The sequence below is a fragment of the Arvicanthis niloticus genome, chromosome 6, assembly GCF_011762505.2.
Source record: "Arvicanthis niloticus isolate mArvNil1 chromosome 6, mArvNil1.pat.X, whole genome shotgun sequence".
Taxonomy (NCBI): Eukaryota; Metazoa; Chordata; class Mammalia; order Rodentia; family Muridae; genus Arvicanthis; species Arvicanthis niloticus.
In genome coordinates, this window is record NC_047663.1 from 45,611,001 (window position 1) to 45,626,724 (window position 15,724).

Genomic DNA, 15,724 nt, shown 5'->3' on the forward strand with positions numbered 1-15,724 from the left:
TTCATTTATTATTTAGTGTGTGTGTGTGTGCATGTGCATACACACACATGTAGGTTAAAAGATGGCAATTGGAGCTCCCTGAATTGCATATCAAGAACCTATAAAGTGGATTAGCAGGCCATAGGGAACTGTGTGCAGTCTGTCTCTGAAGAAATATAAGAGTAAGGTGGAAGAAAGTTGGGGTATTTGGGTCTCTCCTTATACCATGTGGGTGTCAGGGATCATACTCAGGTCTCTAGGCTTGGTGGCAAGTGTCTTTCCCACTGAGCCATCGGCCACAACACAGTTTTTAAACCCAGGGTCTACCTGTGTTCTTTTAAAACAGCCTACTTTTTTTTTTTTTTTAAAAAAAAAAAACAAATCCCCTAAGTTGAATTTGCATTCAATATTATTATTTAAGACAATATAATGGAGTTGGAAGCTTCAGAAGGAAGAATGGTTTCAAGTTGTAGCAGATAGTAACCACTGAAAATGGATACACAAAAGGACACCAACCAGCAAGAACCAGTGTGAATGTGGACTGGACATAATAGCCTTGGTTCCAGATTCTCTGTAACAGTGCAGGAAGCTCAGAAACAGAGAAAGAGAAACAGAGGGCCATGAGCTGATGACAGCAGTGAACCTAGGTCACCACTCCCCGCCTGTAGTCTTTCAAAGGCTATCCACTTCCCAATGACAACTCTCAACACTGAAGATCTGGCTCCACCCAATTCTTCAGCCTCTACTCGTACCTCTGCTCTTGACTTTCAAAACTCCATGGCCTAGCCAGGTCTTTTCTTCTTCATGGCTCTGCACACATTGCTACTTTGGTTTGTCATGCCTTCTCTTCCAAATTGCTTCAACTTAAAAAATCACTTCCTTTGAAAAAGCTTCCCCAGAGGCATTCCACACCCACACTCTCTCAGTGCACTGTCCTTACCTGGCTAGGTACCTATCATGATTACATCTTTATAGTGTGAACACTATCTCCTTACATGAAGTCAGCTTTGTGATGGCAGGCATTTGATGTATCTGGTTCTTAGCTGAATCCAGCACCTAGCGTAGGTGCTTGTCATCAGCAGGAACAGGTGTTCAATATTTATTACATGAGTGAGGGAGTGACAGAAGCCGTAGGATCTAGGTTGTTTTGTTTGTTTGAACCAGCTCTCCATTCCCTCATCTGTTAAACTGGGATAATAGTAATTACAAACTCCAGAACTGTTTGTGGATTAAGAGTAGTATGGATTAGTTGTAGTATGTTTGGTATGTGCATGACATATAATACGAATTAGGAAATATTAGCTATTACCACCATTAAGAGGAAACTCTCCAAGTATCTGAAACTCTTAGACATTGTCAGTAGGGATGTGAAAATAATACCCTTCCTTATAATTGTAAACACAGACAGACTGTACCACTTAACAATCTTACTCCTAGGCATACACCTAAGCCAACAAAAAACTTAGACAAAACTTTAGACAGTAATGTTTATAGCAGCTTTATTCACCCACTTTATTCACAGCTTCTCAGAATTTAAACAACCCAGATGTTTCCAAATCACCTGGTAGATAAATCAACAGAGTAAGAAACAAACTGATGACACAAACAACATGGATGAATCACAGAGCCATTATGCTAAGTGAGAGAAGACAGAGTCACAAGGTGACATGCTGTAGGACTCCATTCATGTAGAATCTATATGAAATTCCAGAAAAGTCAGGCCAGTGATTTCCAGACAATAGAGTGGGTGTGAAGGAAAGTAGGGGATGATGGAACTGTCCCAACTGCACTGTGGTATGCTGACATGATGACATGCATTTATCAAAGCTCATGGCACTGGAAACTGAAAAGGGCTAATTTCACTGTATGCAAATAATATCTAATTTAAAATAAAAAAATAAGACATGATAAAACTGCATGTTCCTTCAGGAACAGTACATGTGCTTTTCTTCTTCTCTCTCTCTCTCTCTCTCTCTCTCTCTCTCTCTCTCTCTCTCTCCTCATTCTACCCCTTTCACCTGTCTGTTTTATCTTATTTTTAATTCTATGTGTATGGGTATTTTGCCTGTATGTATATGTGTACATCATGTGCATGCCTGGTGTCCAAGGAAACCATAAAAAGGTGCTAGATCCCTTGGAACTGGAGTTACAGATTGATGTAAGCCACCATGTGGGTGCTAGGAATTGAATTCTGGTCCTCTGGGAGAGCAGCCAGTGCTCTTAACTGCTGAGCCATCTTTCTGTCCTCTTCATTTTTAAATTATGTATACATGCATCATATGTGTGGGCGTTCCCGGAGGGGATGTTTGATGCCTTGGAGCTGGAGTTACATGGTTGCCAGCTGCTCAACGAAGGTGCTGGGAACTGCACTTAGGTCCTGGATCCTCTGGAAGAACAACAAGCACTCTTAATGGCTCAGCCATCTTGCCAGCCTTTGGTTTTGATTTTAAGACAGAATCTCATTACATAGTCCAGCTGGCCTCCAACTCTCCATTTTTCTGCTCCAGTTCCCAGAGTCCTAGTATCTACAGGCACGTGCTACCACATCCAAACGACACCTAGAGTTTCTGATAATAAAAGTACTGTATGTTCACTGTAGATGTGTGGGAAAATAAAGAAAAAATATTTCCTTGTCATTTGCTTTTGGTTGAGACAGTAAATTCCTTATCCACCTACCCTCCATCTTCCAAGTGCTGGGATTATAGACAGGTTTGTATCATCACACCCAGCCAATTTTGCTCTCAGAAATATTCTGCTTTCTGAAATACACGGTGGATACATTCCCATGTCATTAAATAATTTTCAAAACCATAATTTTATGAGTCAATAATATATGTGTGGAAGTCAAAGGGCAACTTGTGGAAGTTAGGACTCTCTTTCTAACATGTGGGTTCTAGGGATGAATTCAAGCATCAAGCTTGGGGGCAAATGCTCTGTTGGCTGAGCCATCTCGATGTCTCTCTCACACTCCTACAATTATATTTTTAAGCATTTTTTTTGGTTGCTAAAAATTATACTACTCATAGGTTTTTTTTCCTGCAAACTAAAACAACAATAAAATTCCATTCCTAATACTGCAATTTTTTAAATGAAAAAAGCAAATTATATTATCCCTAAAGCAATTTCGATAAAACAATATGTAAGAAAAAACTAGAAGTTCAGCAGGGCCAGATACTCGTTGGTCGAGGGTTTCACAATGTTGAACTAGTAAGGCAACCCTTCCCTTGGCTGCAATTCCCTCATTGTTCCAGTGCCTGCTGGAAAAGTGGTTCCACAGGGCGATCTGGCTCCTCTTTTTGTGATGTACGAGGCTAAACACCCTAACATTTCCTGTACTACCTGCCTAAATCTGCATAATACTTCCATATTTAATGCTCACCCCATCTAACGTAGTGTAAACAGGGCAGATGGGAGTACTTTGTTCAAGATCATAAGGTTATCAAGGGTGTAAACAAGGATGTACCGCCCGGACATTCGGTCTCAAAAACCAAGCACTTCCCAGCTTTGGATCGCTTTTCCCCTTACTCCTCACCCTAGTGAGGAGGTTTCAGACAATTCTGTCCAGTGGACAGACCCAAAAGAGCAGACCCAAACCTCAAATGTCCTTAGCAACACTGTCACTTACCAGTTGGGGTCATTTCACTCCCGATGGCAGGGGGACACAGACTGCCCTAGACCAAGGGGATCCAGCGAGCAGGTTGCATGTTGGCTTCCTGGCCAGCGGAGCTTACTGCCCATTCATTGAGACACTGCTGGGGATACCGCTCTTTGGGGCGCCCCGTCTCTCCAACGACACTACGGCGCCGGTGGGGGACGCGCCCTGGGCAAGGTGGAGTGGGCTCCCAATATTAAGAACCCGACGCGTGCTATCAGTGAACCTGTGGTTAAGGGCTATCTGGAGATTTTCCAGGGGCTTGACAGCCATGTCTGCGGAAGTCAATCCTCCGCTATCCCAGAGTCCCCCGGTTCACGGAAGTGCCCGGATCTCCGGAAGTGCCGGGCTAGCCGAGCGAGTAGCGGCTCCCTCGAGCCCTGTACCGGGAGGGTTGCTGTTCTGGGGTCCTGGTGACAGACAGACCACGAACAGGGTTGGAGACGGCGTCGGGGGGGCTGAGCGGCGGGATGATGGAGGAGGAGGAACTGGAGTTTGTGGAGGAGCTGGAGGCTGTGCTGCAGCTCACGCCAGAGGTGCAACTAGCCATCGAGCAGGTGAGCGCTCCACCCCCTCAGGAGGGAGCTTTGGTGGAAGGGGCGGCTCTGGGCCTGGGGTCGAATCCACCCTTCTAGGCTGAAAGGTGGTGGCTCGAATGCACAGCGGAAGTCTGGATGGTAGTGAAGGTGGGAATGGGTTTTTCAGCCTGGGGACCGAACACGTCTTCTCTAGGCTCTGTCTTTTGAGGTTGTCACGCCCTGTTGGGTTTGGGCCAAGATTTGCTCTTTGACAGAATGAATCTAGAAGGAGCCCTGTGACTGAAGAATTCGCATAATGGGATATTTTAAGACCTCATTCATTTTTCAGCTAGTGCTGCTTCTCCCGTTTCTCAAGTTAAGCTCTTGGAGTGGTTTTGGAATTGGCAGTGGGATATTTTCATCATTGCGGAAACTAATGACAGAATAGGGTGTGGGGTGGCATTCTGGAAAATGGCCTTTGTGCTGGTGTGGTGTGTGTGTGTGTGTGTGTGTGCGCACACACACACACTTGACACAAGCCCGAGTCATCTGGGAAGAGGAAGCTTCAGTCGAGAATTGCCTCCCACAGGCAAACCTGTGGGGGCATTTTTTTGGTTGATGCTGTAGAATGACCCAGCCCACTGTGGAAGGTACCACCCCTGGGCAGCAGGTTCTGAGCTGTATAGAAAAGCAAGCTGAGCAAGCCATGGAAAGCAAGCCAGTAAGTAACATTCCTTCGTGGTTTCTGCTCCATTTCCTGTCTTGGCTTCACCTGATGATATACTGTAACCTGTAATCCAAATAAATTATTTACTTCCCAAGTTGTTTTTGGTCATGCTGTGTTATCACAGCAATGGAAAGGAAACTAAGACAGATCTTTACCATAATTAAAAAGTTGAGGGCTAGTGCGATGGTGCAGTGGGTAAAGGCACTGTGCCACCAAGCCTGCTGACCTGAGTCTCTTCCCCAGGACCCTCAAAATAGAGGGAGAAAACTACTCCTGACCATAACACACAGACACACAGACACACACACACACACACACACACACACACACACACGCATATATATCTCCCCACCCCCTGGTCTACAAAGTGAGTTCCAGGACAACCAGGGATACACAGAAAATCCTGTCTTGAAAACAAACAAATTAAAAAAAGTATGAATGGCCCATATATGCTAATTATTATTAGTAGAATTAGTATTTTACTTGGGCAATAGTCACTAAGTGAGACACACTCTTTCTTTCTATTTTTTTTTTTTTTTTTTTTCAAGACAGGATTTCTCTGTATAGCCCTGGCTATCCTGGAACTCACTCTGTAGACCAGGCTGGCCTTGAACTCAGAAATCTGCCTGCCTCTGCCTCCCAAGTGCTGGGATTAAAGTCGTGCGATACCACTGCCTGGCTCTATTTTTTTTTTTTTTTTTTATTAGTATTGGGGATTGAACTAGATCCTTGGCACGTGAGATAAGTGTCTTACCACTGAGCCATATCCATAGTTTCTAATGTGCTTTTTCTTACAACATAACCCCATGTCAGTTCCCTTAAGGAAGATATTTCTCCCTTTATCAAGAACAAAACCCTATATAGGGGCCTATGCAGTTACTTCTAATATCATGACCATACATTTTAATATACTTGACAAGGGACTTTAGTCAACAAAAATTTCTTGTTGGGAAGAGAGGACTCTTAGGGATAGTTTTCAATGTCACCCAAATTAAAAAAAATTCTCAACCTTTTAAGATTTGTCCTGTATTTATGTGTATGTGACCTATGCATATGTTCCCTTAAAATTCTTTAAACTGCCCATGAAGTACAGTGTCTAAACATCTTTTGGTAAATCTATAATTTTTCTGCCAACGCTGAGGCCTGGCCTTTTCCCTATAGGTGTCACCGGGTGAAGTAGCTTAAGTCAAGGGCTGTGTTGTGTGAAATCTCTTAATGCCTGGGATTAAACCCAGGAACAGGAAGAGAAGAATGAAGAAACTGGGAGCAGTTAGGAAGTGGATAACCCACTTCCTCATACCAGTTCCAAACGACAGGCCCTGTTCCCAGCACTCCCTTTGCCAAGGGGGTTTTATTAATTCTATAATCATATGTATGTGTGGTGTATTCTCACCATAGGTGTATAGCACAGAAGCGAAATGCTAAACTTTGAAAAGAAATGACTAAGCTCCACCTGTCACTGGCTTTGCCTCCACTTGCCCTCTACATCCTAGAAGCTGTAACTCTTCTAATAACCATCTTCTACCTTTTCTAGGAAGTCATACTGCTTCATTCATTTTTATTCTTAAATAAAAAGTTACTTATTTACTGTTTATGTGTATATGTATGATCCTGAGTGAGTTTATGTGCACCATGTAAATTCAGGAGCCCTTAAAGGCCAGAAGATGCATGAGATTCCCTGGAACTGGAATTGGAGACAGTTGCAAGGAACTACCATATGGGTTCTAGAAACTGCATCCAAGTCTTCTGCAAGAATAGCCATTGCTCTTAACCCTGAGCCATCTTTCTAACTCCGGATTCTTTAACTCTGTATTTCACAGACTGTTTTGCTGAAGATATCTTTACAGAGTTACTATCTGTCTTGAGTTAGTAAAATTCAGAACCCAAGGGATCACTTTTTTTCTGTTTTGCTTTGTTTTATTATTACATTTGTATACATGTGCACCAGTGTACTTGTAGAGGTCAGAGGATAAATTGCAGAGTTAAGTCAATTCTCTTCTATAACATGTGGGACCTAGGGACTGAACTCAGGTCATCAAGCTTAGAGGAAATTATTTTACCTGCTAAGTCTAATTTTGCTAGTCTCTGTACCCTGCTACTCTGTTTTGTAAACAGGATCTCATGTAGGCCTTGCCCTCACAATGTAGCTAAGATTGACCTTGAATTCCTGATCCTCCACAATCACTCTGGTACAGATGTGCACACACATCACCCCCCCCCATGCTAGGATTATAGGCATATACCACCATGCTCCAGCCTTTTATAACCCACCCTGTTACACATTTTTCAAATTGTGACTTTTGTGAGGACTTATATTTCTCAAGATAGTGTTTGAATTGAACCTGGGGTCTCTGGGTAGACATCTCACCACTGAGATGTTTCACCAGCCCAAAGAAGGGCAACAGAGTACCATATAACTTGGGCTAGCCTCAGGCTTGCTGTGTAGCTGACAGTGATGACTTTGAATGCCTGATCCACTTGCTTACACCTAGTGCTGGACTGTTAGGCTTTGGGACACCACATGTGACTCTAGACAGACATACATAAGAAAGTAATGGATAGGTAAATGTTGCTTCAGTGCATGTGACTGCTGCTGTTCAGATGCCAGAGATAGCAGTCTGTCATCAAGGCTTCTGAGTCCTCTATTAGTAGGAGGTGCCCACACTGCGGTCTCTACTGTGCTGCAGTGTCAGCACTGCAGGTGCTGAAAATTAACGTTGGTAGGTGTTTCTTGGGTCCCATCCTAAAATCTCTTATATACATGTTGGGTTTGTTTTGTTTTGTTTTCTCCTGTGACAATTTTGGCTGTCTGAAATCTTGAAACAAAAATATTAGCAGAAGCCAGGCATTCTGGCATACGCCTATAATCCAAGTACTTGGGAGGCTGAGGCAGGAGGAGATTGGGGGCAGCCTGGGCTATATAATGAGTTGCAAGTTAGCCTGAGCTACATAGTAAGATCATCTCTCAAAAAAAAAAAAAAAAAAAATCAGAAAACAGTGTCTGCAGGCCCACGTTCACTCTGAAGACTCTCAGGTTGGCTTTCTTCTTGCTTCTGATCGTTGCCAGTGCTGTTTAGTTTCCTTGACTTGAAGATGTCGCTCCCATCCCACCTGTTTCCTTACGGCTTTACTCTCTTGTTTCCTTGATTCCTGTATCCCAGCATCTAACTATTTTCTTGAGTATCTGTTATATGTGAGGTATTATACAATGAAAAAAAGTTGGAACTTTTCTGTTATTGTTTTGTTTTATATTCAAGAGCTTACTGTCTAATACTAAGATTGAATTTCGAATCCATTTTTTACAGTTTTATTTCCTTGTTTTAAGTATCATTCTGTGTGTGTACATGATGCGATGTGCTGGTGCACATGCCATAGCACGTATGTGGAAGTCAGAAGACAACACTGTGAAGTTGGATTCTGGGGGTCCAACTGGGGTTCCTAGGCTTACATGACAAGATGACTGACTCTGAGTCATCTTGCTGGCCCCATTCCTTTCAATTGGAACAACAAACAACAGCAGCAGCAACAACAACAACAAAACCCCCAAACAATAATTATATATATATATATATATATATATATATATATATTCTCTAACTTAATGTTTTAATCAATAACCCCCTGTTTTTATGTAGGTATTCCCAAGCCAGGATCCTCTTGATCAAGCTGACTTCAATGCTGTTGAGTATATCAATACTCTGTTCCCCACAGAGCAAGTGAGTATACAGCTTTAGGTTTCCTTCATCCTGGTGGCTTCTGGCTTATCCTATATGTCGTGATTGGTGTGATTATCAAATGACATTAAGTTTAAATCAAATTCCATTGTAACCAATGGGGCCAGTTAGTAAATTGAACGAGCATGGAGTTCTTTGGCGAGCATATTGTCAGAGATTGTACCTTTATTTTGTGAGAGTCCCCCTTAGTGCTCACAGAACTTTGTGTTATAAATTGTGGTTTCATAACATAGGAAAGAAAAGTGGGAGTGAGGTAGACAGGATAAACCCCAAGTTACAAAGCAGCTTTTAAAATGTAAAGATGCAGGCATTTTGTTTATGTTTTCTTGTTGTGTGATTTGCCTAGATGGGGTTTTCTTTCAGTAATTCAGAGTTAGAAGCTGGAAAATTGGGGAAAATCCAGGTAGACATATTCTCTCCCCTCTTGCCCCCGGCAGGATCTAATATAGCTCAGCATGACTTCACTGTATAGCCAGCATGAGCCTCTTACCGCTGCTTCCTCAGTGCTGGGATGACAGGTGTGTGCCACCATGCCCAACTTTGAGTTTTCATTTCTTAACTAAGCAAATGTTTACTGGATACCTGTCATGTGCTGTCACTGTCCTAAGCACTGAGATGTCAGGTGTGTGCTGCCATGCTGGACTTTGGGTTTTTCAGTTATTCACTAAGTGAATGTCAGTCACTGTCCTGGGCATGGGGATGCATCCTTGCACTGAGATGTGCACGGTCAGCAGAAGGGATGTCATTGAATGCTATGAGGGAGCTAGGGAAGGAGGAGTGCAGGAAAAAGACAAGAGGTTCCTTAGGAAATCAAATCCCAGGAGCTTTTAGGCAGTGCATGAAGTGCTCATTTATTTAGTTAGCCAATCAAACTCACTGGTTGTTTATGAAGCATATAGTAAGTATTAGGAACTGTTTTAGAAACTGGAGAGAAGTGGTCAACATAGCACTTTTTCTCCTGGTCTCATGGAGTGCTGGAGGAAGACAAGAACTAAAAAATGTCTAAAGTGCCTACTCTGCCTAATTTGGTAGAGCTGGATGGGAGAGATTGATTCGAAGATGGAAATCAACCACCAGATGGTCTTTACTAACAAAGAACTTACCGTCCATTTTGATAATTCAGCATAGAATTGTCTTTGTCAGTAGTGATCATTGTATTGTACATAAGCCCTAACTACTACTACAACCACATTGTTAAGATTTAGCATTGATCTGGTATTGATTGCACCAGACATTCTAAACATTTGTCAATGATGGGTTCTCCATGTGTTATGGATGGTGAGCAGAGTGACAAGTACTAAACATTTGTCAATGATGGGTTCTCCATGTGTTATGAATGGTGAGCAGAGTGACAAGTACCCATGACAGCTCAGCTGAAATGTGACAGGGGCGATATTGGACATGGTGAAAGCAAGCTTAAGAATCCAGAGGCTCTGCTGAAGAAATGGCATGGTAGGCCACAGGGAGGATGTTAAACTTTGGTTGTAGCCTGCTCCACGTGGCAGCTGTTGGCACCTTTACTCGATGCTGCAGGGGGAAGGTAAGCAGGGTCAGTGGATGGTGTGAGCAGTGTAGGCCATGAATTGCTCACTTGTAGCCATGGAGTGGAAATATGCAGGTGATATTCAAGAGTGTGGTACCCTCCCCATCACTGTTCACATCCTAACAAACATACCTTCATACTGAACTTTACCAACAGCATCCCATCTTTTTCTGATTTTAACTTTAATAACAAAGTTATCTTTTTTTAACAGTCTAATTTTTAGAAATTCATTAATTCTAAAAATAAAATTTGAAAACTGTTACATTGTGTGATTGTCTTTTTGGAACTGTTTTAAGTAGCATAGACTTCATTGCTCAACATTTCTGCAAGAAGGAAATTTGGGGTTAGCTTGTGATAGAGATTTGGTAACAACTAGTTTAGAGGTGACCAGTGTAGCCGTCTGAGTATGTTACTTCTCCTGTCTTATCATGAATCCTGGTGTGCTGGACATGGTGAGGCACAGCTTTAACCCCAGCACTCAGGAGCCAGAGGCAAGGAGATCTCTGAATTCAAGGCCAACCTGGTCTACATAGTGAGTTTCTGGGCAACCAGGGATACATAGCAAGACTCTGTCTCAAAACAACAATAAATACAATGGCAATTTAACTAAACAAACAAAAAAACCCAAATTACTATTAGAAAATTTGTAGAATTTTTCCTAACTACTGTTAGAAAGCTATAGTTAGGAAGTCACCAGGTTTTCACCTTTCTGAAATGATTATCTATGCGCGCGCGCGCGCGCGCGCACACACACACACACACACACACACACACACACATTTTTTTAAGTAAAGCATTTGTTAACTCCTCAGCTTCAGTTTTGTGTCTTGTCTGATTATGCTTCTACATGCATGATAGTATGCAATGAAGTTTCTTCCAGTAAGTCAGAAAGTGCAGAACAGAGAGGGTCAGGTCACACTTTATTTTCCTGGATCTAGAGTTAGACCTACTAGGTCATCAACCAGCCCAGATCCCCATGGTCTTCACAGAAAAGTAGAAAGTGGGGGCCTAATTATCAGGTCTTTTAACTCTTGGACAAATACACATACATACATACATACATACATACATACATACAATGGACTTATAAAAGATACTTAATTTCAAATTAGTTTCAGAGATGTCTATATCTGAAGATTTAGTGGCATTGTAAGTGAGGTGATGAGGCTGTATTCCTCTTAAGTGGCCCAGATGTGTATGGATGCTGTGGCTGAAGTGGGGGCCACAAATCCTCAGATGTCTCTCCTTCACCAAGTTTAAGTATAAGGGAATCCCAGCTTTCTGTATATAACAGCGCCCCCTATGTGGTGCTGGAGAGGAGCCATATGTGCTGCCAATAATCTGGAAAACATTTTCAGCTTCCTTACAGTGAATCTTTAAAAAATCAGTTTTCATGTTATTGGAGGTTTGAGAGGAGATGCTATGAAATTTATGAAAATCACTAGCACTTGAAGATTGCCTGAGTCTGGGAATTAAAGACCAGCCTGGGCAACCTAGCAAGACTCCTAGCTCAAGAGAAAAAACAGGCTGGCGATATAGCTTAGTGTTAGAATATTTGTCTGGCATTTGTTAGGCTAGAGGCTCCATTTCTAATTCTTGAAAGAAGAAAAGAGGGAAAAGAAAAGAATAACATAATCCAGAAATTTGAGCACAGAAAAAGACTTAGCTGAGCACAGTGTCATCTGTAATCCCAGGACTTGGAGGCCAGAAGATCAGGAGTTCAGGTCTAGCTACTAGATACTGAGAGTGGAAACCCAGTGTGGCCTACTTGAGACACTCAAAATAACCCAAACAATCAAGTTTCTTTCAGTAAGTCAGAAAGAGAGATGGCCCTGTGGTTATGATACTTGTGGCTCTTACTGAGGACCCAAGTTCAATTCCCAGCACCGTCTCACAACCATCTGTAATGCCAACTCCATGATTCCCATGTCCTTTTATGTTTTTTTTCAGGCATCAGGCATACACATGTACACCTTCACATTCATGCATACAGGCACTCACACATAAAATAAATAAAAATCTTTAAAAAACTGTGGTATACACCTTTAATTCCACTGCAGGAAGACCATGAATTTAAGGCCAGTCTTGTCTGATAGCCAGTCTTGTCAAAAACATGTCTAAAAAAATAATTACAAATTTTTTTTTACTGACCTTCAAGGTGCTCTGGGTCTTTATTATCAAGTAGAGAGAACACAAAGAAAGCAAGCAAACAAACTTTTTTTTTCTTTTGCAGGTAACACATTATCCCAATCTGTTCTTAAAAACACATCTATTTTCATTGAAGAGTAGAACGTAACACTCATGGCACTTACACTTTCTTGAAAACATGGGATTATCTTACCAAGAATCTGAATTTTCTCTGATCAGCGTGAATTATTAAAAAGAAGGAAATGATGTTCAATAAATCATTTAGCAGTACAATTCCATTACAACCAAACCAGATGAGTGGTTGTCAAAGAGAAGATGCACCAAGCAGCAATGTGTCTAGATGCTGGATCCCCAGAGGGCTTTCTTCTCTCTCCTGGGAAGACTCCCATTTCATAGGCTGCACTGAACAGATGGGACATGTCAGCTCTGTCAGACACAGGTGTAAAGGAAGGTCAACCATTGTAGAGAGATAGCATGGAGTGTAGCTCAGAGATAGAACATTTATCAGATGGTCTTAGTAGAAACCAGGCTCAAGATGAAGGGGGGAAAAAAAAAGCAACTAGAATCAGACAGAGCTCCAGAACCTTAGACTGTCCTTTCAGAACCCACTTCCTGAATGTTAACCTGGAGGTGTATGGTAGTGCTCCTCTTATGGCCCAGAGGATTAAGGAAAAGAGTTTCTGTGAGGTAACCAAATGAATTGATAGCACCCTCTCACTTGTGCTTGTTCAATAGGAAAGCTGTAAATCTATCAGGTAATTAAGTGTAGAGTGTGTGTGTGTCGGGGTTGGGGGAGGGATAGATAGATCTGGGGTTTTACATGTGTAGGCAAGTGCTCTACCACTGAGCTTATGTCCCTAGTTGAGGCTTTCTGTTCTTTTGAGAACCTTATTCATGTACTGCCATGCTTTTGTTGTTTCCTAACCTACCTGTCCAGTGTCTCTAGGGGTGGGCAGAAGGACCATCAGATAAATCTGCTCTTGTGCCCTAATCTGTTTTTCCTATCAGTGGCCCTTGTCTACAGGTCTTTGCTATTTTAGATATTCATGTGTGCAGGCATGTTTGTACTGCTGTGTGTGTGTTCTTAGAGGTCAGAGGACAGCTTTTGGAGTTGCTTCTATCCACCTACTGTAGTTTCTAAAACTGAGACTCATCAGGTTGGTACAACAAGATTTTTTACCTCCTGAGCCATCTCACTGGCCCTCTCTGATTTTTAAAATGCAGTTCCACATCTGCATAATTATTTTGGATGATTCTTAGAAAGCAATGTTGTTTGAAGAGGAGGAAGAGGACAAGGAGGAGGAAGAGGAAGAAGAGGAGAAAAAAAACGAAAAAAAAAAAAAACCCAATGTAGTTTAACCAAGACCCTCCTGTCTAAAGATGATTCATTTTTTGAATTATCAAATTATCAAATGTCTACTGTGGTGCTGTCAATATTGACTGGTATAGAATGGCCTCCCAGGCATATGACTGAGTGAAAAGGCATGGTGAAGCCAATCCTTGGATGTGCTTTTTACTCAGTCTGAGAAAGTAAGCCAGAAGCTGGTTCAGAGCCATGGCTTCTGCTAAAGAGAAGCTGCAGTCAGGTGGAACTGGGCAAGCAGAAGCCTGCATTTTACTACATGCTCTTACTGTCTAGATTTTTGCTTGTGTATATGTTTTGACAATTTTAAATACCTTATAAATATTTCATATTTGTAATTAAAATGATCTTATAGTGTATGATTATATATGATATATACATAATTATCCATGAGTATATAAATCATATTATCTTGATAAATCCCTCATTTAGAAAGGTGTGGTGACAAAGCAGAATTCCTGGCTGCCTTCATCTAGATTTCTCAAATACGTTTTGTTCTTTTGAAACAGGGTTTCTCTGTATAATCCTGCTGTCCTGGAACTCACTGTAGGCCTGTAGACCAGGCTAGCCTTGAACTTAGAGATCTGCTTGGCTCTGCTTCCTGAGGAGTGCTGGGATTAATGATGTGTGCCACTATCATCTGGTCTTAAAAATTTTTTTAAGCCAGTGTGTGTGTGTGTGTGTGTGTGTGTGTGTGTGTGCGTGTGCGCGCGTGTAGAGATAGAGACACACAGAGAGAGACAGAAAAAGAGACAGAGGAGGAGAGAGAGGGAGGGGAAGACAGACAGACAGATAGACCATACACACACACACACACACACACACAGACCAGTAGAAGGCTCAACAGGTAAAGACACCTGCCGCTAAGCCTGAGGACCTATGTTCAGTCCTAGGACTCACATAACAGAAGAGAACCAACTCTCACAAGCTGTCCTTTGACATTTGTGCTCAAACCATGGTACTTGTGTGCACATGCCTGCACACACACACACACACACACACACACACACCACACCACACAAAATCATTACTGTTGTTGTTTTAAGAGCGGGTTCCAGTAGTTAGTAGGCCAGGAACTGTTATGCCCATTTTCCTAAGAAACTCAGGGACCTTGAACAACTGTCCACCAGAGAGTTGACAGTGGCAGAGTGGACAAGTGTGTGGTCCTGAACAACTCACCGACTGTTCCTCCATGGGCGGTGATTTAAATCACGCACAGTCCAGTTGTGAAGGGACTAACCTAACAGAGTAGGGCTAAATTCACCCCACTTGAGTTGTATTTCCTCCTTAAAAGCTTCTCTTTTCTGAATTTCGCCTTCACCTCTGGCTGACTATTCTTGGATTTCTGAAAATTCTGAGTAAACCTTGGCTTAACGGAAATCATGTGGACAGAGTAGTGTGGCATCACAGTTATGTTCCTGGGAGGTTTCTGGCTTCCTCCTGTTAGAGAGCCAGAAGCAATTTAAAATTTTTAAGCATAGTTCCTCCTGAGAAAAATTGTTGGGGAGGAGGCAAGGGGAATTAGAAAATTCCCATCTTCCCATCTTCCACCAGGGGGCACCATTTCACCGTATTTTCTCTCCAGGTCTGTCTTCACTCTTCCATAGCAGTCAGTAGAGATGAATTACAATATAGGCAAATACTCAAAGGCAGAGATAAGAAACACTGAAATTATCTTGTCCTAAAGCTACTGATTCATATTTTCTAGATTCCAGCCACTGGCTGGAATTATAGCTACACAACTACTAATGTATATGGTCTCCTAGACATTTTCCTAACACATCTGTATACGTAAAAGTAACTGTGTGTGCTTGGTACAGGGTAAGGTATTTTAGAGAGGTATACAGTTTTATGTGTTTGGTTTTTTGAGACAGGGTTTCTCATGCAGTCCCTGCTGTTCTGGAACTCACTCTGTAGACCAGGCTAGCCTCACACTCAGATTCATCTGCCTCTGCCTCTCAAGTACTGCCTGGCTTTTTGTTTGTTTGTGAAAGGGACTTACTAAGTAGACTGATACTCAAACTTGTGATCATCCTGCCTCAAACTCCTGAGTGCTGGAA

The 15,724-nt window shown here is 42.1% G+C and overlaps 1 protein-coding gene and 1 long non-coding RNA gene across 2 annotated transcripts in view; one reads left to right on the plus strand and one right to left on the minus strand.

Annotated features, from left to right (window-relative positions):
• Positions 1-1,461: 1,461 nt before the first annotated feature.
• On the minus strand, positions 1,462-3,928 carry LOC143442752 (uncharacterized). The gene is made up of 2 exons (XR_013111195.1): positions 3,605-3,928; positions 1,462-2,365 (listed from the first exon to the last, which is right to left on the minus strand). It is a non-coding gene; the product is annotated as an uncharacterized LOC143442752 (long non-coding RNA).
• Positions 3,929-3,955: 27 nt separating this feature from the next.
• The window catches only part of Vps53 (VPS53 subunit of GARP complex), a 133,361-nt gene continuing 121,592 nt past the window's right edge, over positions 3,956-15,724 (plus strand). Inside the window, exons 1-2 of the mRNA XM_034505814.2 lie at positions 3,956-4,188; positions 8,512-8,592. Coding sequence (XP_034361705.1) covers positions 4,102-4,188; positions 8,512-8,592 — 168 coding nt within the window. The 5' untranslated portion in view covers positions 3,956-4,101. The remainder of the gene's footprint in view (positions 4,189-8,511; positions 8,593-15,724) is intronic.